Source organism: Antedon mediterranea, chromosome 4, assembly GCF_964355755.1.
Source record: "Antedon mediterranea chromosome 4, ecAntMedi1.1, whole genome shotgun sequence".
NCBI classification, from domain to species: domain Eukaryota; kingdom Metazoa; phylum Echinodermata; class Crinoidea; order Comatulida; family Antedonidae; genus Antedon; species Antedon mediterranea.
In genome coordinates this window covers 21,639,297-21,666,362 of record NC_092673.1, presented here as the reverse complement: position 1 = coordinate 21,666,362, position 27,066 = coordinate 21,639,297, and the positions used below count along the sequence as shown (strand labels likewise).

Here is a 27,066-nt window from a genome sequence, read left to right as displayed (position 1 = left end):
TTAGTTTCTGGTTATACATGTAGAAATCATAAGATGATACGCCCATACAGCGTTGAAACACCGATTCTCGTCAGATCACCGAAGTTAAGCAATGTCGGACCCGGTTGCATTCTGGATGGGAGACGTCTGGAATCGCTGCGGGTGCTTTATATACCGGAGAGTGAATGATAATATCGGACTAGCATGTGATAGGCATGGGTTTGAGGTTATCTGTACCATACTAAGTGTATCCTTAGGCAAGATGCTTTGATCTCATTACCTCATCCTTCGGATAGGACGTAAATCCATTTGTCCTGTGTACATAGTGCACGTTAAAGAACTTGAAGAAATTCACAAAGAGTAAGGGATTAAGAGTAAGGGATTAAGAGTAAGGGATTAAGTAAGTAAGGCAAATCACAAGTTGACAAGAACTTGTGTTTGTGAATGTTGAATTGATTTGAATCACTGCAACTTGCAGCACATAGCTAAAACCAAAACTATTCATTAGTAGAGGGATAATTTTTAAAATTAAAAAAATATAATTATTACCTTTTTATAGAGCTGTGCTCTCAGTCTGTTTGTTTGGTTTGCCTGCGTACGTTTCTGTCCTTCGATTTTTTTCTTTACTTCTGGCAGATTGCTGTATATCCTGGAAAAACAAAAGAACAAATTCAATACATTTTATTCTCAACATTAAATGTTTCCCATAGTAAAACATTAATAAGTATGTGATATTCCTTTTGACATTGTCTTCTTCACGTTTATTGAGTATATTACTAGTGTCTTTGATAGATGTAAAGTATGAACCTAGAGAACCCTAACATGACAAACTGGATGATTGACAAGCAAAAAAACCTTGTGATACATAATATGTTTTGAAAAGGAAATAAAGTTAAGTGGAGAATTAAACGTTTCAGTTGTTATGCTACTGTGTACAGGAGCAAATATTAATATCAGAAAATGCCATTAAATACCAAATGAAATCTTACCTTTCTGTTTGTGCTTTCATTTCCTTTCTTGACATTACCCTTCGTTTTGGCGAGTGAAGTTGGTCTATTGAATCAAAAACACAAAATATGCATTAAATCAAGGTAACTCAAGGTTTAAAGTTTCAGGTGGAAAGTTTAAATTTTAAAGTTTAAGGTTTAAACTTTGCCAAAGCATTCAAAATTATGAACAAGATCTTGGTCTTTATGATTTGCTTGTCTGAAATTTGACTAGCCTGATGGATGGATGGATTGACTGAAGTTTGGCATGTACATTCCTTCACCAACAAGAAGAGGTAAGAGGTAGAAATGAATCTTATCTAATAGTAACTCAAGGTTCAAAGTTTATGGTTCAAAGTTTATGGTTCAAAGTTTACGGTCCAAAGTTTAAAGTTTGCCAAAAACATTATAAATGTTGAAAAAGATTTTGGTCTTTATAGTTTGATTGTCTGAAATTTTACTCTACTAATAACATGGAATGGATTGACTGAAGTTTTGTATGTAAATTCCTTCACCAACAAGAGCTAAAGAGGTAGAAACAAAACTGTGTAAAGTTTGCCAAAACATTAAAAATGTTGAACAAGATCTTGGTCTTTATGAGCTAAGAGGGAAAAATGAAACTTATCTAATGGGTATCTAATAACACCAAAGTATAAGCTACTCTCTGTTTGGGACATTAAAGTTTCTGATAAACTAGGAAAACCAAAATAGAATCTATGTTTATACTGTATGAAAAATTAGTACCAAATCAAATAAAAATATACTAATTTGCTTTAAGAAATGAAATAGTACAAACATATTACATTTTCATTAACAGTTCAACATAAAAATGTATACATAAAGATTTACAGGTACATCACATTTCTCCTGAATATTATACATATTAAAAAAAACACACACTAATAATATACAAACAAAATTATCTCCCCCAAAAACATGTATTTATATACCTTCACCAATAAACAAAATGCTACCCTTATAATTGATACTACCACCTGTTTGAGTTTGCCTAGTTTTTTGCTAAAATCACCTGAATTTCTTAACTGAACAAGAAATGGGAGCTGCATCTGTAACTATATTGTTTGTTTCCTCTGGAATAGAACAAGATTTATTTGAATTTTATTTTTCATTTATCAAAATTAGTTCACAAGCATTCCTTCTTCAAACAAGGAAAACAATTGCAGCATATTAAGTCCTAAAAACAAATAATTTGTAATATCCTATTCTAAGTGCTAATCAGACTTGAGGAATATAAGCTTGTAAGTAGAGAGATTTTGATTTGCGATGACTTAAACACTTTCTACACATCAAACTACATGTCCATATATGGGCACATCCCATTGTTTTGTCACATAAAGCGTAGACAAGGCTTTAGGACCTACGTATATTGTGTCATTAGTTGTCTAGTAAACCAAGTACCCACCAAAAACTGTTATGAGGAATTGGGTGAGTGAGCAAGCACGCTCCTAAAGTGCATACATAATATAAAATAGTTATTAGGTCATTAAGCTCCCTAATTATTTGAATAATATCTACTAGATACTCACCACTAAGCGGATGCGCATGTGGATTGGCATGTTTTGGTTTCTCTTCTTGGAACATTTTCAATCGTTCCTTTTCGTAATGCTCCTGTATCTGTCGTTCTTCTGCTGCCAATTTAACTTTCTTAACACGTTCTTTTGATTTTGATATAAAGGATAGTTTGTGTATTTCAAAGGCTTCCTGTAAAATGTAAAGATGTTAAAATTAATGTCATTTATAAGGTAGTAATCAAAAGCTCCATCTAAAGCTCATCAAACTGGTTTGATAAGAAAAGTGTGATGTTTCAAAATATGGTAGTGATATGCCCAAATATTTTTTATTTATTTTTTTTAATTTTATGTCTTTAGGCAATGTGGCCAAGGATTACCAATAGTGAATTAATCACTGTCCTATCAGATAGGTGGTAATCCCCTGATAAAGGGGCTATTGTGTGAACCAGTTCACCGGGGTAACCCCTACTCTTTTTCGAATAATGAACTGGGTTCTTTAAAGTACACACAGGTTATAACTGTGTACACTGGACCTACGGTTTATAGTCCTTATCCGAGAAGACTTGTTCCACCACCAGAACTAGGAGCGAGTCGGCCTCGAACCCTTGCCGATGTTGTTGTTGGCTCTTTAGGTACGGTAAACGGCGCCCCTGCCTTAACCGCTCGGCCATATGACTCGCTCGGCCATATGGTAGTGGTATGACATTATCATGTCCATATATGGGGACATCACATTTTGTTGTCAGATAAACTTTGACAGAGCTTAATACAGTAGTCAGTTTAAGTTTATTTTTAAAGGGTGAATAGTTTAGCTCCTGATCTTACCTTAAGGCTAACTTTAGCAAGAGGGTCTGGTGGATTTTCATGTTTCATAGGATCTTTCTTCTCCTGTACCCATGGCATTTCACTACTGAAAGGCTGAAACCAACCCACTGGCTTCTCAACTGGTTTTGGTGGTGCTACACTGAGGATCGATAATAAAAAAAAAGTTATCAGTGGTTGTATCTCAATAGAGTTACAAATAAAATAAACCAAAAAGCTAAATAAAATTAGTAAAAAAGGAGAGAAGTCTTGTTAAGTCCTAAAACAATTTTTAGGGCTAATTAAATTAATTTATAATTAAAAAATATCACCATTAAATTATTAAATATTATTATTAAATTAATAATTATTAAATATTATTATTAATAACATTATTTAAAATCAAGACATAGACCAGGATATAAATTGTGCTATTGGTGTCCCGCCAAGTGACTCATAACAATCCCACGATGCATCTTATTGTTTATGCTAAATTATGTTAACCGGATCACATTATTGCAAAGGAAAATGCGTCCCAGATGCATTGACAGGAAATTAACTGTGACATTTAAGAATAAGGAGATGGATAAAGGAGAGGTAGAATTGGCTAGGCCGCATTTGAGAATAGTTATATAAATTGTGACATTCCTAATGCTTTAGTTATTTTATAATAACTTGTATACCAAGACAATTTGTAACATACATGATTTCTTTTTTCTTCTCATCATCAGGTGATTCAGGTGTGCTGGATTTTTTTGGTTTATCTCCTGTTTTTAAACTTCTTGTTTTTGGCTTAGCTCCTGGTTCCTTTGATCTAGGGTCTCTTTGGTTTTCTTTGTCCCTTAATTTATCTTTTCGTCTTCTTGCGGCATCTTGAATATTACCCTCACCAACATCAACCGTAAATGCTGTTCCTTTAATTGGCCGTTTCGAAGCATTTACAGCTGAAGTTTTATCTCGAGAACGAGGTGCTGGTCGCGAAGGTTTATGAAAGACTTGATCATCCGATTCGGATAACCCATTGTCTCCTGGACTTTCATCACGTTTCCTATATCCTTTACCCCGCGATGCTTTATCATGTAAAGATTGTGACCTTCGGGGTTTTGTCTGCGGTTTACCAATTGTATCAGATGTAATATCGCTAGCCAAACCATCTGTACTATCAGCTGCAACCTCATGACGATACGTTCTTGACCGATACATCGGCTCAGATTCCACACTGCTGCTCCTTTCAGGCATCTTGTGAAACCTGTCTATGTGCGTACGCAACGGTTTCCTTCCTAGACGCTCATGACCTTCAGAAACCCGATGTAACTCGGAAGAATAAAGCGAAGAATCTGTTGACATAATATTAGAGACTTCAGATTCGGATGAGCTGGTTGGGCCAATGACCGCTAGCGGAACTTTCTTAACAGTTATCCTACGTTTATGCTGTTCCTTTTGCATCTCAATTTTTTGTTGTAGTTTTAAGAGTTTTGTACTGAGTTTCTCAACACCCTTTGCACCAAGCATGCGGTATAATCTCTCAGAGTCAACACTCAAATCAGATAGCGTAGTTTCCTTTAGAATATCATCATATTTGATGTCGCTTGGAGAAGTCGTTGTTTTTGTGTTTTCTTTACTTGTATGAAGTCTGTTTATCTTGTCTGGTTTTGTTTCATCACTTGACGATGTATTTGATTCATCTTTCTCTTCTTCTTCCAGTCTAGAAAGATAATAATAAATATTTATTTTTTAAAAACAGACAGCCTGACTGAACAATTCTGATTACCAAGTACCATAAAAATGTATGTTCAAAGCTTGTAATCAAGGAAAAAAGTGTGTCTGCTGATTATTACTATCAATTATTTTGGTTCTTTTCCTTACTTTGCATTTTTCATAATGTTGCAGCTGACAAACATTTGGTAATTTTGTTTTCACTAAATTGGTTTCCATTGAGAAAAGTTATTTGACCAACTAGAAGTGACTAACCTGTTGTTGCTTGTGACTGGTCAAATTACTTAAGTTGCATATTGTAAATCATTCCAAGTAAAGTTTGTGTCAAAATATAATTATTCATTACAACATTATAATATTTAAAACAGTTGTACAAACATTTGATGTTGTATATCTTCAGCAAAGTTTCTATCAGCCTCTTCTGGTGATTGTTGTTTTGGAGTAAACTTTGCGTCTTTCCGCCACTTCTTTCTTCTTCGTGGTAGACTGCCTGTTGAACTAATACTAGAAGCATCATCTGAAATTTCACCTATCGATCCTGTTAGTGTTACATATAAAAAAATATTAATAGTGAAACAATATAAAATTCACAATTTGTCTTTAATCCTAAAATGACTTACACATTGATGTTTTGTTGGTTGTGATCCGGACCCAGAAACCACCAGTAGCATGCTTCCAAACTAACTCTGCATGAGTACAATTTTTATTTTTTTTAAATTTTATTCTTTCACATCTAACAGTGTATACAGGATGAAAATATAGATATATAAATATAAAAACACACATATAAAATTAACAAAAAGAAAAGCCTAAAAGTTAATCTAATCTATAGATTGGCAGTAGCGTTAACTAATTCATAGACAATATACTTAAACTTAGAAAAAGTACAATAAAAGATATGTATCAAAATCAGGATTTTGACAACACAGTTGTTATAAACAGACAAAATTCTACAGAAAATACCATTCTTACAGACATGAAGTAAAATGGCTACTTGTTACTAGGTCATTAGTTGTTGCAAATCGAAATCAGTATATATGTTAAAGTGTTGTCATAGTTGCTACCTGTACATTGATTAAATATCTAACGCACCTGTTGATGACCTGGTCGTGTAGTATTGCCCTGGATTCTGAATTAAAGCAGTCAATCGCTCCAATTGATGTCGATCTAGTTCCTTCTTCTCCTTGACCTTTGACCTCTGGTACTCATCCCGTGCTTGGGCATACTCTTGATTATCTGAAGCATTTTCTTGCTACAAAGTAAACATTAGTATAAATTATGCTAATAAATTAGTACTGTTCTAGCAGTATCTTTATTAAATAAAAGTCTCAGTATTTAGACACAAATTAATCTCAAATTTAGAAAGCAAAACAGAATCATCCTCCTAGATATGCCGATAATTTATCAAAGACCGTATACTTATAATCAAATGAAACAATTAGATAAATTAAAATATTAAGTGAATTAATATACTGTAATAGAAAATAACCAAAAGGCAAATTACTCAATTACAATGACGTGGTTATTAGTGGCTGGATCACAATGGAGATACAAATAAAATAAGCTAAATCAAAAAAATAAAGTAAATCAGTCAGTAAGAAATTGTGGGTAACACTAACGCTTTCTGTAGTAGAATATAATATACATATATTTATATTATTATTATTTAATATATATATTCGTTATTTTACAGTAGTTTCCTTTGGCACAACGCTCTTTCATGGGACACGCCCTTGCAATGGACACACACTTGGAAACCCTTATATAGACACACAGCCAACTCTGGGGACATCTTGTTGTGTTGTGTCTCGTTATAAAAATAAATAATAAATCTATAATCAATCTCACCTGAACTTGTTGTAGCGCCTGTCTGGAGTAACCACCAGGTAGTGCTGTCCCGTTGCTTGAACCACCACCTTTCCGATGAAAGGGAGGTGATTGATAGATTGGTCTTGCATCACCATGTATGCCACTCCGTGATCGTTCCAAGTTATTTCTTATTCTATCCATTTCCGCTTCCATGGTGTCTTCACGATCTGAATCCATGACCTCAGGGTCTTTATAACCTACAAAGAAATTGTTAGATTTATGTGGAGACTCCTCTCTTTTCCTGCCAACAGAGTCATCTCTATACTGGTGTCTCTCTTGGTGCTTTCTACTTGACCTTTCACCTTCTTCTTCCGATTTATCCTCCCCTTCAGAGCTGGATTTTGACAGTGACATCTCTTTCCATGTTGTTACGCCACCAACCTTTTTAATCCTTTGTCCTGGAGGTGAAAACTGCTCTTTACCAGTGTCCAAATCTTTAGGAACATCCCAAGCAACTGGTCTAACATGACTTTTTGCCGCTGGAGGAGACCTGTGAGATTTTGAGTTTGGCAACACAACTGGATTATTTGAGTAAATTCCTGAAGGAGAGTACTTTTCGTGTGTTTCTTGTCGGTCACCTAGAACATGACGGGGGAAATGCGGTGGTTGAGCATCGTCTGAACCTGATAAATAAAAACACATGGTAAAGTGAATTACATGAAATGTGTTCATAAAAACATCCTACTGTGGCAAATTTATATCTTTCATCAAAACTGTATAGTATTTAAATCTCTTCATTAGCAAATAAGTTACTATAAATTATAATATATTCTATATATTCTTTTTATTATTAGCCAAATCTAGGTATATATCTATAATTCGTATAGTACCATAGGTAATTTCTGTGGTACAGTGTCACATGTATCAGTACATGTAACACCATAACCATAACATAATACAGGTGCCACATGATTCTAGGCTGGTTGCCTTTTTTCCTTACATTTTCCTTATGATTTTTTTCCTCCCAATGTTACTCCTCTTGGACATTTGCCACCCTCAGAATTTAAATCTGTTTTTGAAAAGAAATTTTCCCTAATACTGGACATATACTGTAATACTAGCTTCAGAGATTCCTCCTTTTCATTTTTTTTGTCTTTGTACTATGATTATTTATGTATGTTAATAAAGAAAGAAAATAATATTGAGTTTTTATTAAAAACCAAAACATTTATGCTGATAATAGTTTATATTAAAACTTGGTCAATCAATTGGTATAATCCATGTTTGCAAATATTCTACACTTAAGAAATTATCCCAATGTGGAATTGAAACACTATATACCTATTAAGAACCATATTGAATGCCAAGAAATAAGAATTTACAAATTCAATTTCAATCTAATAATTTAACAAAGAATTTCCTGATTTTCTTCCTGTTAGGATATATTTTATATTGGCAGCACTCACAGTACTACCGACTTGGCATTGGCAACTTACCGTGCTTTGGGTAATTTTTTGGACACACAAAATAAATGGTTAAAATTCAACCAAAAACGCACTGGCTGGCCGCTAATTTGACTTTTTTTGCTTTAAATTATAGTTTCTTCAGGTAAATACATTATTTTTCTATCCAATTTTTGGTCAAAATGGATAACTATTATGTGACATTAAATGGCATATTAAAAAAATATTTAAGAATTATTTTTTCAGGGGGACAATACAAGTACATAATGAGCACACCATTATTATATATTTGTTGCAATGTGAATATTCAGATTCTGTATACAATGTTTTATTATGATAATAACGCATAACAGGTACTGCATATTTATATTATAATATTAATGCATATTGAAAGTGCAAAAGCAAATAATATGTCATCATTTAGAATGTCATAACACAAAATCACATTTTTGAATAAACATATTTTACAGATTACTGCATTTGGTGTTGATTTTAATTGACAATCTCAAAAAGATTAATTATTGCAACAGAATCAATCAACATTCAAATAGGTTATTCCACTTTTAATAAAGGTGATTTGCATTCAAAATGAGATACCGTATAATAAATATTTTAGCTATTTAAACGTTTTATGAAAAAGAAATTTGTTAGATCCCATTATTTTTTCTTCCAAATTTGAAGGTTGTGAACCAAAATGTAAATAACAATAATTTAAATCAAGTCAAATATTACATTTCACCATTTATTTAGTCACATTTATAAAACACATTATAAGACATAATTACCTGGATGTGTGCTTTCCATCGTTGTTTCGGTATGTGCTGGTGAAGACCCTTCATTACCGTAGGGATATGTGTACATGACGTCTGACCTTCCTGGTGGTTTGTAAGGATGTAGATGTTCATACACAGGTGCACCATACGATGCACTTCTATCAGGCATCCTAGCAGGATAAGCCCCCATATGAGACGCGTGACGCATTAACTCAGTAGGATCAATACCAGATACAGTATGATATCGAGGATTTCCCCGACGAGAAAACATATGAGCTTTGGGAACTGAATGAAAAGCACTTTGTCCATGATTGTCGGCTGATAGAGGGCGATTTGGCAGATCAAATGACTGTGCATGTCGACTAGGAACTTCATGTACCGATCCTGGTCTTGATGAGTTATGATAATGATACGGATCGTTCCAGTCAGGTTCTCGATGACCATACTGTTTATTCGTTTCCATGGCAGCAATAGTTTGGAATTGCCGTCCATATGGCCTAGATCTTGAGTGTGGGTTCGGCATACTACCATACTCAAAATAAGGGTCTGAATCACGACCATAAGGTTTTTTAGGAGACTGTTGTGGTGAAATTCCAAAAAAGCGATCTGGTGAGCTTGCCATCGATGACGATGTTCTAGAAGGTGATCTTGAGGCAGAGAGTGGAGATGTTCTTTCTGGTAGAATACCGTAAGCAAGTCTGTCTGAATGTGCAGCTTTTTCAGCTTGCTCAAGCCACGCCTCTCTTCTCTGCCAATCATCCATCATACGCATTGGTGGTACCTGAGGACTTGATCGATGTTGTACTGGAGTATGTCTATCATAATCCGTAGGCATTCCTCTAATGTCTACACTGTGGTCAAACTGATTCTGTGCAACCCTTTGTATCTGATTTGATATGAGATTTCTTGCCTGACTAATAGCTGCAATATTTCGCAAATTTGCATGATTTCCTGAAGAGCCACCTGGGGAATACTGCTGGTAGTCAACAGGTCGATGTTGGGCTAGATGTGGATCAGATCCGTAATGGTGACTTTGAGTCAAAGGATACTCTGATAAATTCTGTGATGAATAAAATTGATCCAACTCTGCACTTTGACGTCCTTCTTCAAGAAGAGCAGCTCTAATGATTCTATCAACTCTCTCTTGTGGTGCGTCGGCTCCCAGAATCATACGGACTTGATGTACCAAACTTTCAATATTTTCTTGATTGTCTACTGACCCCTGTCTACTTATTGGAATTACAGGGTGAGGTGACATTCTGGGACTGATTGAAATTGATGACACCCTTGAAGGCGCTCTACTACCTATTAAAACAGAACTCATGCCATCAGGCCCACCATGTTCAAATGAAGGATAAGTTCCAACATCTTGACTAATATCAGGTCTGAAAGTTGAGTGCCCTTCAATTTGTAGGCCTTCCATTGACCCTCCTCTCATGTCCTGATGTTGCATTTGAGAATAACCATGATGCTGAGCTCTAGTGAGGTCATCAGTAGATGCACTTCTGCCGTGCTCAGACATTAATTTCTGACGATGTGCTGAGTGAGGACTAAGTGATCTTGACAGAGTAAATCCTTCATGATCACTGTCTAGTCTAGCCCGTCCAGGAACTTCTTGAGGTTTATTTAAATCTAAATATGCAGTTGTTGCTAGAAGTTTTTGAACTCGTCTTGCAAGAGAGTCACTACTTTTGGCACTAACGTTACTTGTATTGTTATTACCTTGTACTTGAAAAGACTTCCTGGCATGCCATTCAGCTTTTAGAGATAGACTATCTGATTTTCCATCCAGACTCGTCTGTGTCATTCCCATTGATGGCGTTTGTGAGCTCACGGTAGAACTAATTTGAGCATTTGATGGCGGTGCTACGGAAGAAGAGGGTCCAGTGAAACTATCCCATATCAAAGAGGACGTGCTTCCACGACAACCAGGAGACGAGGAATGCAGTCGTGATCTACTCATTACAGAGTATCCGGAAGAACTTCCTTTACTATGATTTTTTAGTCTGGAGGTAGCAGTCCCAGTGGGTTCACTAGCTACACTACCTACTGGTGATATTTGCTGCGTATATCGAGGGTCAATGGTACCTTCTGAACCTTTTGTCATTACACGGTCAATAATGGCACGCACAGAGCTAGATGTACTTGTATCCGATTGTGGAGATTGGGATCTTGCAGGTCCATGTGTGTGGCCATGTAACATTCTATTATCAAGAGAACCAGATAATGGTTTATCATGCTCTTGACTAGGGGCATTTTCTTGAAGAAACTGCATCCTCATTGCTCTCTCCTTCTGATCTTCTTCAATGCTATCAGGTGTTCCTGCTTTACTTGAATTCTCACTATCACCTCTACTTTTGGAAAGGTCTTTATTACTTGCATTTTCGGCCAGAAGTTCAGCTACCTTCTTTGATAAAGCATCCCTTTGAGAATACATATTAAGACTTAAATTTTCCCTAGACAATTGCGGTTTATGTGGTTGGTTTGTCAAACTATTTTCTAAATCTGATTCTTTTTGTAAGTCAGATTTTGAAATATTGTCACTTTGAAGATCAGATGGGTACTGTATATAGGAAGAAGCTGGTTTTAATTCTGGTGTAGCTGTCTTTGAATCACTTTTACCACTTTCAGATTGGCTTGAATCTGTACCAAACTGTATTGATGAAGTTACAGAAGACGCTTTTGACATATGCTGAACATTTTGCTCTAAAACTTGTTCAATTTCAGGTTTAAGTGTATCAAGATTTAACGGTAGCTGAACATTAGACCCTCTATTTACCTCATTTGAGTCTTGGTCTCTTGTAGATCCTATGGAGTCTTCACTCATTTGATTAGATGAGCTTTGTGAAGCAAACGCTGATGTACTTAGGCTTTGATTCGTGCTACGAGAAACGTCTTTGGACCTAGAAGATACATTAGAGTCACTTTTACTACTTTGAGACACAACGCTGCTCTTTCCTGAAGAAGAACCGGTTCTAGATTTTGATGTTTTAGAAACTCGCTTTGGAGAAGTTGTGGCAGACTTTTTAGAATCAACTGACGTGCTCCGGGAAGATGGTTTTGAATTTTTAGCAATCTGCTTTGGAGATTGAGAACGATCTCTAAAAGAAGTGGAATGCTTAGGAACATATTTTGGCGATTGTGATCTAGAAATAACTTTCTTATTGTCTGTGGATGAAGCACTTGCAGCTTTTGATATTTGCTTTGGTGATTGTGATCTGATTGAAATTTTCTTTCCTTCAACAGAGCTTGTGGAGGAGTCTAAAGAACTCCTTGGGCTCTTTGTAGATTTTTTAATAGTTTTGATTTTATCTCCAGCCTGTTTGCTCTTCATTCTCATTGGTTGTTTATCCGACGAATGTACATAAGGTGTTGATGTCGTAATTGGCTTTTTATCAATTACGGCAACAGAGTCGCTTAGCATGCTCACTGCATTTTTCTCTAAAGGAAATGATATGCTTTCGTTAAGATCAGGGGATACCTCATGTGCAGAGGGATTGCTTTGAGGAGATTGGTGGGTATCTTTGGCATCAACTTCTGTTTGAGGTAAAAAATTTGATTTGTAAATATTCTCTTTCTTATTGTCTTTTAATTGTTCCCTTGTTGCAAGTTGTTCACTTGATATTCCGCTAAAAGTATCAGAATTTATTGAGTTTCCTGATTTTGAAATCTTTTCCAACTTTGAACTTAAAACTGAAGATGACTTTTCACTAGTAGAAGCTGTATATCCATTCAAAAGTTTTCTTTTATTGTCTTTGTTTTTAGTAGAAACAGACCTTGATTTGGTCTTTGTTATTCTCCTTGGACTAGTGTTGGTACTACTTCCTGTTGAATAATTTTCTTGGCTTGTTACCGAAGAAAAACTACTGTCCAGAGGCAGCTTCGACATTGAGCCACTAAGATTTCCGCTAACAAAATCCAGTGATATATTAGATATTGCTTGCTGCAATGCCCCAGTCTTTAAAGGCTCTGAAGAGATCTCTTTTACAGTTTGTTTAACTACTGCATCATCATCAGATGTTGGCAGTGGGATGTCAACTTCACTGCTACTAACAAAATCTTCATCCTCTACAAACGGATATTGTTCCGTCGTGTGTTGACCGCAATCGACTGCTGAATAGAAAGCATGACAATCTCCTTTTTGTATAGAATCATTACTATTAGATGATAATTTTAAATTGTCATTTTGTTCCAAATGATTGTCATTGTCATCAGCGTAATGTCCCCTACACATTTCATCGTTTACACCATTGATGAAATCTGGTGCCGGTGAGAATACGTCTCCATCCGATGCGTTCGAATCCTGGTCGGAAATTTGATAACCGGATGAAGTTCTTGCTTCCTTAGTCGGATGGTGTGGTGATGAGTTACTTGTCTTCCGTTTACTTGCTGATGGAGATGAGAGCTCAACCTGTTGCGGTATTAATTCATACCAATCATCCCTCTAGAAGAACAAACGCAAATAAAGTAGGTTATTATCTAGTTAAATGATAGTGAACCACATGTCATTTAATTTCTATGACATAATGATTCAGTATTGACTTGGATTATGGTATATTGCTAAAATATATACAGTATAGGCCTTTAATTTCATGCACCTTTCATTTTCTCTATAATATTGCAAACAGACGGAGAAACATGATATTTTATAATCTACACTTTGCGATAGTTATGAATGTTCATCCACATTTTTAGTCAGATTACATTTTAAAGAGAAAACAGCTTTTTACAAAAAGGTTTATAGAGGCATATACGGTAATATTTTGTGTTTTATAAAATTTAAAAAATGTAATTTTCAACAATAGCTACTATTAATGGCACACAACTGCACTGACTATACAGGATACAATTTCCCACTAGAACACAAACAATGCGTCTACTGTAGTACGACGTTACATGCTAATTTTCAACAGTGGGTATGATTAACGTCTGTTTATTTCTTTCTATGCACAATGACACAATGAATAATATACTCTACAGTACTACAATATCATATCATGTATTCTACCTACCTCATTATCAATGCATTAAATCCTATTCAAAATTTAACGTAGCATAATATCTAAGAGTAGTCTACGTAAACACACTGTTTTAGCCTATACTATCCCATTAGAATGTGATATTAAAATCAATGCACGCAAGCCACTCAAACGTTCGTTGGTAACAGATGTAACTAACTGCAGCCATTCAGAAATATTACTCATGCCTTTTATATCAATCCTATCAAATATGCAAATGTGTGTTACCATATTTGGTGGAGGAGGTTATCAAAATGTCAAATCAAGCAGAAGTTATTGGTCAGTGAGTTGTAGTAAGGGACCAAATTTAGATAAAAATGAATATTCAAACATTTGTATCCATATTTGGTAGAGCCTAGACATGTGTTACTACTACAAGTTTCTGGTTCAGCAAAATTAGGGTGTTGTGTGCCTAATATAGCAAATACAGTAATTCTAATAATAGATTTATTTATGAAAATTCCAAACTTGGATATTACTATACTATTAATATTATCAATAAATAAATTAAAATGTAATGAAATCTTAAAATATTGTGTCTATTCAAATTACGTATTTAATTGATTATTATGAACTTGCAGAATACTACAAGATGGACAAGAATGTGTAACTTTTGAATAACATTTAAAAGACACTAGAATGTGTTCACTAGTTATGTATGCAAGAACATTTTCAAAAATAGGAAATTAAGCATTAAGCTCTGTCTATCCTATCAAACTAGATGTAATGTGCCCAAATATGGTAGTGATATATCCAAATATGGTAGCAATATGACATCATCATGTCCATATATGAGGACATCACTTTTTTTGTCACATAAATTTTGATAGTGTAGACAGAGCTTTAAGAAGTCTATACATCTTTTCAAAATGATACAGTTTCATCATCTCTCATTCTAATATTCAACTCTAAACTTTTAATCCAATATCTGTTTTTGTATGCATCAGTATTGATATGCAAACAAGAAAGATTATATTATTCACCAGAAATTCTCATTACAACAAGTATAGCTGCTGCATATGATATTGTATTCCCAGGGCACAGATTGCGAATAAACAATTTCACAGTGGATGCTGCTTGAAAGTAAGCAACAACGTATATAGAAAAAGAAACGTATGGAAGCAAAGAATACGTTGATCTTGTATAGCAATATTCAACCGGTAATAAACTTGGTGACGATGACGTTGTTGATCTTGTTGATGATGAACTTGATAATAATGAAGATGACATTGATTGATGAACTCGTTGTTGACAATGATGATATTGATAATAAGGAATGATGATATTGATAAGGAAGGATGATAATGATAAGGAAAGATGATAAGGAAAGATGATGATGAGAATATGATGATGAGAATATGATGATGAATGATGATGATAATGAATTATGATGATGGAAATATGGTGATGATGATGATAATGAATTATGATGGTGGGAGATGCTGGGAAGATGATGATGACGATGATGATAATGAATTATGATGACGGGAATATGAGGATGATTATCATAATAATTATAATGAATTATGATGAGGATGATAATAAATTATGATGATGGGAATATTATGATGGGAATATGATGAGGATGATGATTATACAGGAATGATGATGATGATTATACAGGAATGATGATGATGATGATGATGAAAAATTATGTTGAATGATGATGATAATGATGCAAAAATATAAATAAAAGAGTAAAATGGTTACCTTGCTCCTACTTGAAGTAGAAGATGCAGAAGCGGGCCTCTCAATATCAACCATGATCATCTCAACTAACAGACAACTTCATTCAATCTAATCTAATAAATAAAAAAAATTCCAAATTTACAATACAATCTCTATTATTTACAAATCAAATATAGAATATGAAATGGTCTATCTATCTAAAAAAACTATTCCAAATTATTATTCAGGGAAAAATTTTGTTTAGCAATTATTGCTAACCAAAGTGATTTTTTAGTCGAGAAACATAGTTTTGTATTTTTAGAAATTTGTAGCAAAAAGGTTATTTTTTGCTATGCTACAATGGCGAAACTATTCCCTGTTATTAAATTAAATTTGATCATAAATTCCCTTTTTACTACTAACCTAATACTATGATTATGTCAATATTTAACAGCAAGACCCAATTCAATTGCTGATGACGCAGATGACATCACCGATGTCGTTCAATCATTCAGTTCATTTTAAGAATATAATCAATACGCTCGCTTGATTGTGAACTCGTCGGGTAAGAGCACTATGCCAGAGGTAACAGAAGCGACAGTTATAAATATGCTGCTTTACTTCAAGTCTCTGATAATATTCGCAATTGTCTGACATTGGAAGAATATGCACAATATGGAATACAAGCCACTCTCATTTTAAATACAAAATTACTTTTGTATTAAACCATGATTTTAACCATCTTATAATATAACATATACAGTATATAATATTTACTTGAACAGCAGCATTTATTAAAACATTTTATAGATTTTGTAATTATGATACAGGCCTTTAATATTTAATTTATTTTCATTGTGATATAATCAAGTAATGTTAAGTAAAATGTAGTACTGTATCAACAAAATAATTTTCATGATATAGACATGTCAATGGTATTAAAATCATTTATTATCTTAATGATCTTTCTTTAAAAAGTTACTAAGCAAGCTGTTGAATCTAACAGTCATTCTGTGCATACAGTACTCTGTGTATCTGACCGTGAACAAAATGACTTTTCGACTCGACAGCTGCATAGCCGCTTCATGAAACAAAAGGTGTTCAAGACTAATAGGTTGATAGTACAATTGCAGGCTCCGTATTACATTAAACTGATGCCGCCTCATTTACTGTAAAGCTCTGTCTACACTCAAACTACTGTAGTGTGATGTGGCCTAAATACTGTATGGTAGTGACTATGCAAACCAATAATGGTGTTGGTAGTCTATGAGTGTTAGCTTACCTAGATGAACCAACATAGGCCTTTTTCCCTTCAAGGGGAGAACATAACCGAAAAGTAAAAATAAGGTGGGCGACAACGCCTATGCATATAGTACCTCACCATTCCACGAGATGCTTGTCATCATCATGCCCATATATGGGCACATCACATTTTGTTATCACATAAAGTTTGATAGTGTAGACAGAGCTATAGATTACTCATTATTGAGTACAATGTGAGTTTGTATCAAACTCCCATTCGCTCACATTATTAACTACTTTGCATGTCTAGTCCCTTGACGATGCACTGTCATACATTCAAAATGTCAGTGAGCTCAATGATAATGGTGTATGGACAAATAAAGGCCCTTCTGTTAAATAAACTAATATTGATGTGTGAGGAATTGTGAATTGGTGCATACAGCAGATTTTTTAAATTGTACATTCACAAATTCAATCAACAGGTTGTTAACAAAAAAGTCTAATAAAAGTTTAGCTATTTCTTTTTCAAATTAAAATTTGTAAAGATGTAAAATTTATATTTTAAAAATTAACATAGCATACTGTTAGAAAACAGAAATAGAAAGGTGAATACATAGAAACATCACATCAGACTGTAATTATTAATATTCTGTTTCCATGGCAACCTAAATTCAAATTATCATACATCAATATCAATTTCAAGCACACAATTGCCGTCCAGTGCAATTCTGAATCATAGTGGGTTATGATAATACAGCACATTAGCAGAATTATATATGCATCATTATTGTACATTTCCTAGTACTGTAGTAGATACTGTAAATGTTGCACAAATTAAGCAAGTTGTTTAATTTTTAATTTTTATTTTATTTCAACCATATCCAACAGCAAAAAATCGCCAATTACAGGATGCCTTAAAACTCTTAAGATATAAATATAGAATTAAAAGCACATTAAAATACAAAACATGAAACATACAAAAAGGCAAACTTAAATCGATTTAAGAATTTTATACTTAAATTTGGACAAAGTGTCAAAACAAATATCGATAGTCTTATCCTTAATAATAGAAATTGAATTAAAAAGCTTGGATAATCTTTGAATGAAACCATTTTTGGTTACGTTGACTCGACAACGGGCAAGGGATTGTAAAATATATTATTTTTATTGTTGATTACATTTGAGTATACTGTATAAATAATCATTAAACAAAAAAAATTACACAAACCAGTAGTTTGGAGAACACGGGCTATTGTTGGTTTATACAGGTAAGCTAGGCACAATATAGACTGACATAGTATGTACAGTAGTGTGTACAGTTAGTGATTGTCGTTTTTATAAAAGGTATCATTTTATGGGGGAAAAAGAGAAGAAAGGAGGGGAGAAACAGGTAGCACCTGTATCTTCACTATAATGACGAAAATGTTGGATGAGTTTTACATCATCATACATCACTCTCCACCCAGATGTACAATTATAAAATGGGTACCCGGTTAGATATTATTACCAGCTGCATTATGGGAGTATGTTTCTATACATGTTTGATCCAAAAAATGACTAGGGTAATAATGTATAAATAAAAATTGTGAGGGTATGTGGCGCAGTGTGTTGGACACTGGATTACTGATCGTGAGATTGTGGTTGAAATCAAACTCTCACCGCATGGCTTGTATCCTTAGGCAAGACACTTTACTTACATTTGCCTCTCTCCACCCAGTAGTAAAAATGGGTACCCGGTTAGATCAAGACACAACTTTGCGCTGATTACTAGCTGCATTATGGGAGTATGTTTCTATACGTTTTGATATGTTTATTTTCAGTGGAAACGGCTCCTACACATTTATAGTCAAGTCTGCAATTGCAACTTTAATATACACTTAAAAAAACAGAAATCTTGTAGAGTAATACTATAAGATTCTATTGAGGTCAATTTAAATCTGTGTAATTCAAGTAACGTTAACAATATATTCTGTATTCGCGTACAGTTCTCCAGTGACACGATTCACTTGGACTCGGTCATATGATGAATCATCTGTTATACGAAGAGAATTACATATTCATTTAAATGATACATATCATTTTAAATTTATGATATTAAGGTAATTGCATTTTATATTTGCTAATAATAGCATTAGCAGTATATAAAGATATGATTTAAGTATAGATAATGATGAGACCATAAAGTAATTTGTAATTTTAAATTGATTAGAATGATAATTAGATTTATCAGCAATGGACATGACATAGAAAATATTTAAGAAAACAGATCAAATAATTTTTTAAACTGCAGTAACTACAGTACATCTTGGACTCTGGAAATGGATTTTTAAAGAAAATCATTATTTTTTCTTAATTAATTAATTTTATTACATTACATTTATGGAATATTTGACATTTATTTTTTTCCTCTAGAAAATGTAATACTGTAGGGAAAGTCCCATCCGTCATTAGGAATAGATATAAAATAATAAATTCAAAGAAGTAAAATGGATATTTGTCCCTAATTGAAGTAAAATACTGTATATATTTATTAATTAATCTTTTATGATAATTAGAATTGGACTTAAGACTTAAAATACCGTATTATTTGAAGGTAAATCAATACTATTACTAGAATGACTGAATCATTCTTAAAACACAGCAATAAACATACTGTATGTATGTACTTGATACTGCAGTCAAAGCTCTGTCCACACTATTAAATTTTATGTGACAAAAAAAATGTGTATGGACATGATGATGTCATATCACTATCATATTTGGTTATATCACTAACATTTGGGCACATCACACTTTTTTTGTCAAACTAGTTGGATAGTGTAGACAGAGCTTTAGCTTTGCATAATAAAATATCTTTTGAATATTTATCATTAATTTATGAAAATTAACTAGGCAAAAGTGATTGGTTAAGATTGACCATATATATTAACGACAAGATGGCTATAACAAATAGCTGTACAAACTCCTTTATCTCTGAAACATTAAAATAGCGAGCTGTAGCTTTGAGAAATTATCATCACTGTCGCTATCGTCAATGAGAACTCATAACAAATAATTTGTTTTAGATGCTTTCAATGCAAATTTATGTAGACGTATTGTTATTTGAATTATAATGCATTGTACCATGTAGGAATTAAAGAAGGAGATTGCGGTAGGCAGCAACCTAAGAAATTTAAATTGTGTTGCGATGATTTTTTTCTCAGACCTTGTCCCAGACTGATTGTAATACAGTAACTGCAAATAATGGAAACGATAATAAATTAGTTACAAATGTAAAAAAGACCATTCCAAATCAGGCAGTTGGCCTAGAAAAGGTTTGTTTACCAGAATATTGACTGCATCTCTAAGAATATGATTCAGAGATTAATATTACTTTAAATATTAATAAAGTCAATAATGCATAAAATTAAATTAAATTAACCTATTAATTCCATGATTGATAAAGATTTGTTGTGACACATCAGTAATCAGTACAGACATCACAGAATTTGACTATGATACTTATGTATCCAAGAATCAGGTGCAACATTTACACATCAATAGTGAGGATACTATTACTATTAAATAACCGACTCTATACAACCGACTCTATACAAATGATCCAGAACACAATTGATACAAATGACCTTTAAAAAATGGTGTCATCCTCATACGACGATGCACATTATATTCTATATAATGCAAAAAACTTATTGTATGCATTATTAGCTGTGATATAACATAACATGGTAGCACTTTGACATACTGTAGATGATACGCTTTATGAAAATTATTAAATCATCTACAATATTGCTATGATATGATCTGTTGTAAAGATGATCGCTTTATACTGTACTTGTACAGGTACTGATACTGTATATGTTATTGAAATTGAAATTGAAATAAATTTAAATTTTGAAATTGAAATAAATATACTGGGTAACCTCTTCAGTCAAAGACTGGTCTCCCAGAGGGCCCAGTTGGTGATCAGTGGCTGTTATGTATTAATACACTGGGGTAACCCCCTACTCGTCTCGAAAGATGTACTAGGTTCTTTAAAGTGCACACGAGCTATTTGTGTACACTGGACCTACGGTTTATAGTCCTTATCCGAGAAGACTCGTTCTACCACCAGAACCATGAGTGAGCCTCAAACCCCTGCCGATATTATGGCTACGTAATTACGGTTCCACTCTCTTAACCGCTCGGCCACTCACTCACTCTGTTCATCATGTGACCAATGATGTATAGGCATGAGTGTCAAAAAGCTACGGCTTGATAGAGATAAATACAAAACAGTTATGTTGGGTGGGTGGTAAGCTGTAAAGCTTTAGGAGACTTTGACGGTGGATGTTTTCCCCCAGTCACTTCTGCCTAGTACAATTACATTTTCTTTTTGTTTATGATTAGATAAGATAAGAGAAGAAGTAGAAAAAAATAAAATTGTCAGTATGGGAATTAAATTCCAGGAAATAGCCAACTGCTCCTACTAAAACCAGTGAATGTAAAGATTTTATTTTACTGTAACATAAAGTGGTTGACATGGAACTATTAAATACCTTGAACCTCTTGGAAATAAATATACAATAGCATAACGAGTGATGGAAAAAAAACAGTACATCATAGTAGTAGGAAAAAAAAAAAGCATTATAAAAGACACTTTTAATTAATCCGAGTATGCATGGAAGCAGTGATGTGGGTTCGATTGGTCTCCCTTTTTTCCCGTTTTTTTTTTTTATTTTTGCAAATTTTGTTGTTTTTAGTTTCATGGTTGCATTTCTCATGGTTTTCACAAGGCTACGCCTTGAGCACTTTGTGGATATGTGCGCTCTATAAATCTTATTATTATTATTATTATTAGTTTGATAATAAATGGTGAATTACAGTATCAACTGATGTGCCACTGTATTATAATCAATGTTAAAGTTTAAAGACACCGATTCCCTACAATTTTTGAGTTTTGTAAAAATAATAATATATTACTTTAAAAACATTAAACCATTGTCTTAGATATACGTTTTATGGTGTTTTGTGGGTGATCCCTATTTTTGCTGAAAAGTTATGATTTTTCTATTTATTTTGGCCTTCACGATTGATCGAAAGTAGGTGATTCACAATCACAAAGAAGAAAAACTAAAATATCAATTTATGCTCAATGTTGGGATTTATAGTGGGCTGATAAAATTATTATAATCAACTTATTTTTAACATTCTTAACTGATCATCGACAAAAAAAATATCGCAATAGGGCCATATAGTATTTATTTTTACATTAAATGTAGTTTGTGACCGTAAATTAGATCTAAAAACATAGGGACTTTAAACAGTAATGTTAAAAATACAAATCTTTCTAAACAATGGATGGAAAAAAAATGGCTTAAAAAAATAAAAATTCAAAATTATTAGCAACAAGAATAATAAAACACTACTCCCAAGGAAGGCTTTTGAGCAGTTTCCATGGTGATGAGAGTGCTATCCAATAACAGAAATCATCATTTATTATAATATCAAGCAATAAAAAAAACTTTCTCTCTATTCACAAGATGTAAACAGGGAAGAGATGTAAAAGAATTGGCAATATACTTCTTAATCCCATCAAGCGTCTGCAGTATGAGTTGCTGCAACGCTATCTGCATTACGGATTATATATATCATGATAATGTGCTTAATTACCCAGACAGTAAGACTAGAATCTCATTTGGAGTTTACTCATGATTAGAATTTTAAATGATAAACTGAATTATGCTAATAACATTTGATTAACTACTTTCTCTGTCCCTGTACAGTAGTTATCATAAAATAGAAAAAATATTATTGATTATGATATGACTACATTACAGTAGTTATTAAATTTATTAAAACATAATTGTACATGTCACTAATTGACTCCTTCAATGTTCCAATACATTACCACATTCTAGGCCCCCTCCTCACCACCACCACCACCACCACCGGATTCCACCCTAGTTTTCTCTCAATACACACATAAACAGCGTACCTAGAATACTGTATCACTGTTTAAAATGACACAGTACATTAGGCCTAACTGACCATTAAGCAGCAAACAATGTCCAGATTTGTCAAGTACCAAATGTCCCAAAGTGGGTCTTACTACATGCATTCTGAAAACTTGGCGCTTTAGGCAAGCAGTACAAAGGTACATGTACGTGGCATTTTGTTGGTAAATAAGTATTGCTTAAGCGTGGTTCCCACTAGCGACGCAACGCAAGGACGTAACGCAACGCAAGTGAATTGACCAATCACAAGCGATGGCTTATTCGCTTGTGATTGCTAACTGTCATTGGTCAACACGCTTGCGTTGCGTTTACGTCCTTGCGTTACGTTCTAGTGCGAACCAAGCTTAAACCATGGAAAAAATGAAAATTTCTACTTTTCGAGTATTTCTTGCTCTTCGAGGAGAAAGGCTATTGTTGGTTTATCCAGGTAAGCTAGACATGAAATAGACAAAAAAGTAGACCAAGTGAGTCACACTACATTAATCAATAACTTTTATATTGGTTCAATGGGGTTTGCTTTGGGTTTTTTTTGGGTTTGCATGGAAATACTTAAGAACCTGAATAAACCTAGTATAACAGTAGACTTTGTCATTTTGTTTTGTTGTTTTTGAAATAAAATAAAACAAAGTGACAAAAATATGCATAAATCAAGTATGTGTTACATAAATACAGTATTTTATAATAATAATCATAACTGGATCATAAGCCACCGCCGGGAGACATCGGACTCCATGGCAACGTACGGTGACTGACCGCAACGTGCGGCTCTAAATTTGATTACATCGCAGTTCCATAATGTTCATTAAACCCACCTAGGCATGACATGACAACAATGCCAATATTCTCACTTTAATCGGCTGAACTACATATCGACAACAGTTACATTAATGTGATCTTGTTTGTAATGTTCAATAAGATAAACATTGGTGGGATTGCTAATTGGTTTCTTATAATTAAAAGTAATTGAATGTAAATTTCAATTAACTATTGGATCTATTTGACAAGTGTACAGTACAACAATCTCTCATTGTAATAATTTATTAAGCGTGGTTCCCACTAGCGTCGCAACACAAGGACGTAACGCAACGCAAGTGAATTGACCAATCACGATGGCTTATTCGCTTGTGATTGCTAACTGTCTATAACTTCGCTTGTCATTGGTTAAAACGCTTGCGTTGCGTTTACGTCCTTGCGTTACGTTCTAGTGGGAACCAAGCTTAAATAGAATAATAACCCGGTTTTGCTATAACAGTGAATAACGGTCAAGACTGTGGAACCATAGCCAAAACGTCAGCAATCTTTCGAGGCTCACTCTCTCCTTGGTTCTGGTGGAAGAACGAGTCTTCTCGGATAAGGACTGTAAACCGTAGTTCCACTGTACACATCTAGCTCGTGTGCACTTAAAGAACCTAATGCATCTTTCGAGACGAGTAGGGGTTACTCCGGTGTACTAGTACATCAGCCACTGATCATAACTGGGCCCTCTGGGAGACCAGTGTTTGACTGAAGAGGTCGCCAAGTATAAATAAATAATACAAACAAACAACTATGAAGATTTAATAATGATATTTTCAATTCAATTTTAACTACAGTTCTTGATGTATTCTTGCAGATTCTGATTCTATTTGCTTAAGCTCTGTTCACACTATCAAACTGACAAAAAAGGTGTGATGTGTCCAAATATAGTAGTGATATGACATCATCATGTCCATATATGGGCACATCACATTTTTTTGTCACATAAAGTTTGATAGTGTAGTCGGACAGAGCTTTATAATGGTTGTTTGAAGAGTATTCTGAATTACTTTTTTGGTTTTTCATAATTTCTCTTTGATTTTAAACACAGTACATACTATTTATATTGATTTTTATATGATGGATGTATTCGTATTCATTGTATTTAAAATACATGAATGTTTGGACTTGATCTTTCAACATAATATAATCGACTGTTTTAAGCCGATACTTTAATCATAGGTGAAAGGTTCATCAGGCAATGATTACAGTAGCTTACTTTGCTTCTTGTTAGTTGCTCCTCCTTAACTCATCATCATTGTATAGTATGTAATGATTATAATATCCATCTGAAAAAAATAAGAAATACCTGTAAGTTTGGTATTAAGTGAAAACAAATACAATCTCCTTTATTCGGAAAGAAAACGGATTCAAAAGTTTAAAGTTCATGTACAAAGATCAAGTGTATAGTAGCATCTTGTAAAAAATTTGTACTCTGCCTCATTACTATTTAATGTTTATTTAAAACTATGAATGACAGTAAAAGCATAATTAAATTTAAAGATTAATTAAAATGAAAGACCTAAAATGAGATGTTTTGATTTACAACGACGAACGACCAAACTACATCATGTTAAGCTCTGTCTACTCTATCAAACTTTATGTGAAAAAAAATGTGATGTGCCCAATATGGACATGATGATGTCATATCACTACCATATTTGGGCACATCACTATCATATTTGGGCACATCACACTTTTTTTAGCAAACTAATTTGATAGTGTACAGAGCATTATAGTAGGTTGGTCTTTGGTCCTTGGTCGTTCCGTAACATGGATGATAAAAGATTAAATTCATTACGATTCATTATATTTGTTTTCAATATAAAATAAAACCATAATGTAATCAATTATAAACTGGTTTCAGGGTGTATAACCATTTATTTTTATAGGTGATTCATTTTACTACAAAGTTCAGGTAGACAGGATAATTAATATTGCATTTTGTGTAGACTTTTTTATTGACTGTCTACAAAACTGATATATTAGAGTTGTTTTAAAAGTCTGGACACACATTTATAGTACTACTGTAAAAGACTGACTCGCAGGCATTTTTTTTTTACACATGAATGTATTATGAAATAGAAATTAGACTACAGTACTTCTTATTCACATACCATCTGAATTTTATACTGTAAACTCTTTTGGGACTATTACACAAACCAACAGTGGTGTTGACTTACCTGGATAAACGCCCTCCCTTTATCCTCAGACAAGTGGTCTTGCGAAATGATGATGGTGGTTTGTGGGGAGGCTCCCACCTGAGGGCATACTGTAGTTCATGGATTATATCATTTGTGGAGAGGGGTGTTCAATAAAAAACTTCTACTTTTCGAGTATATCTTGCTCTTTGAGAAGAAAGGGCTATTGTTGGTTTATCTAGGTAAGCTACTGTAGGCACGAAATAGACCAAGTGTTATTTTATAATCAATCTATTGTTTCCCCTCCAAAGAAAAATTCAAAAAAAGGATGTTATTCATTCATTCATTCATTCAATCTTTTATTTCGGAATCTCTGGTCAATAGAAAGTAAAAATTACATATAAAAAAAATAAACAAGACTAATTACTACTACTCATCTCAGGATGGCATTCCACCTTATTTTATCTGTTCAACCCACCAATTTTACTGACTCGAATAAATATATTGACCACTATTTTCAGTAAAGTGATTGAATACTCTATACTTCAACATAACATAAAATGACAACGTTTCAACCCAACCTGCGTGAACACACCATGCTGTCCAAAAACTTGGCACAGTATAAGATAGTACGCCAATCGCGTACAGTTCTATTTGAATAAACTAATAATGTGCCACAGTTCAAATAATTAAAACTCACTTATGAACAATTAATGTTTAAAAAGAGATCTTGTATGTTAAATGTGTCTTTGGCTTGAATATGGCTTGGATAATAAGAATAGGGATGGAAATTAACATTAAACATGGCTTATGCGGACACAAACAGATGTAGAAAGATTCTCATAGAGACACGGCTGATAGCGATATAGACATTTTACAAAAACAAACTAATAAAATGAAACATAATTTGATGGGAAGACCTCTAAAGACATACGGCAGATTTATTCATAAATTATGCTTTGCACATGTAGGTATTTAAACTAGAAAGAGAGCACAAACATAAGTACCTTAATGGATAGATTAGAGCATTGTGTTGTGTACGTCAATCCACCGTTGATATTTAAATACGTGAGGATAGAATGCAGCATGCCACGCATTACATTGCCCTATTCATTATGTATGGGTTAAATTGTTTCTATTGCGGTAT

At 33.7% G+C, this 27,066-nt stretch overlaps 1 protein-coding gene across 1 annotated transcript in view; it reads right to left on the bottom strand.

The window, feature by feature from the left end:
- LOC140046897 (uncharacterized) overlaps positions 1–27,066 on the bottom strand; it is a 42,451-nt gene that overhangs the window by 3,986 nt on the left and 11,399 nt on the right. Inside the window, exons 2-12 of the mRNA XM_072091637.1 lie at positions 24,998–25,067; positions 15,788–15,879; positions 9,072–13,503; positions 6,863–7,506; positions 6,107–6,266; positions 5,393–5,552; positions 4,002–5,003; positions 3,323–3,461; positions 2,513–2,687; positions 969–1,032; positions 529–628 (exon numbers count right to left, since the gene is read on the bottom strand). Of these exons, the coding sequence (XP_071947738.1) occupies positions 529–628; positions 969–1,032; positions 2,513–2,687; positions 3,323–3,461; positions 4,002–5,003; positions 5,393–5,552; positions 6,107–6,266; positions 6,863–7,506; positions 9,072–13,503; positions 15,788–15,847 (6,936 nt within the window). The 5' untranslated portion in view covers positions 15,848–15,879; positions 24,998–25,067. The remainder of the gene's footprint in view (positions 1–528; positions 629–968; positions 1,033–2,512; positions 2,688–3,322; positions 3,462–4,001; positions 5,004–5,392; positions 5,553–6,106; positions 6,267–6,862; positions 7,507–9,071; positions 13,504–15,787; positions 15,880–24,997; positions 25,068–27,066) is intronic.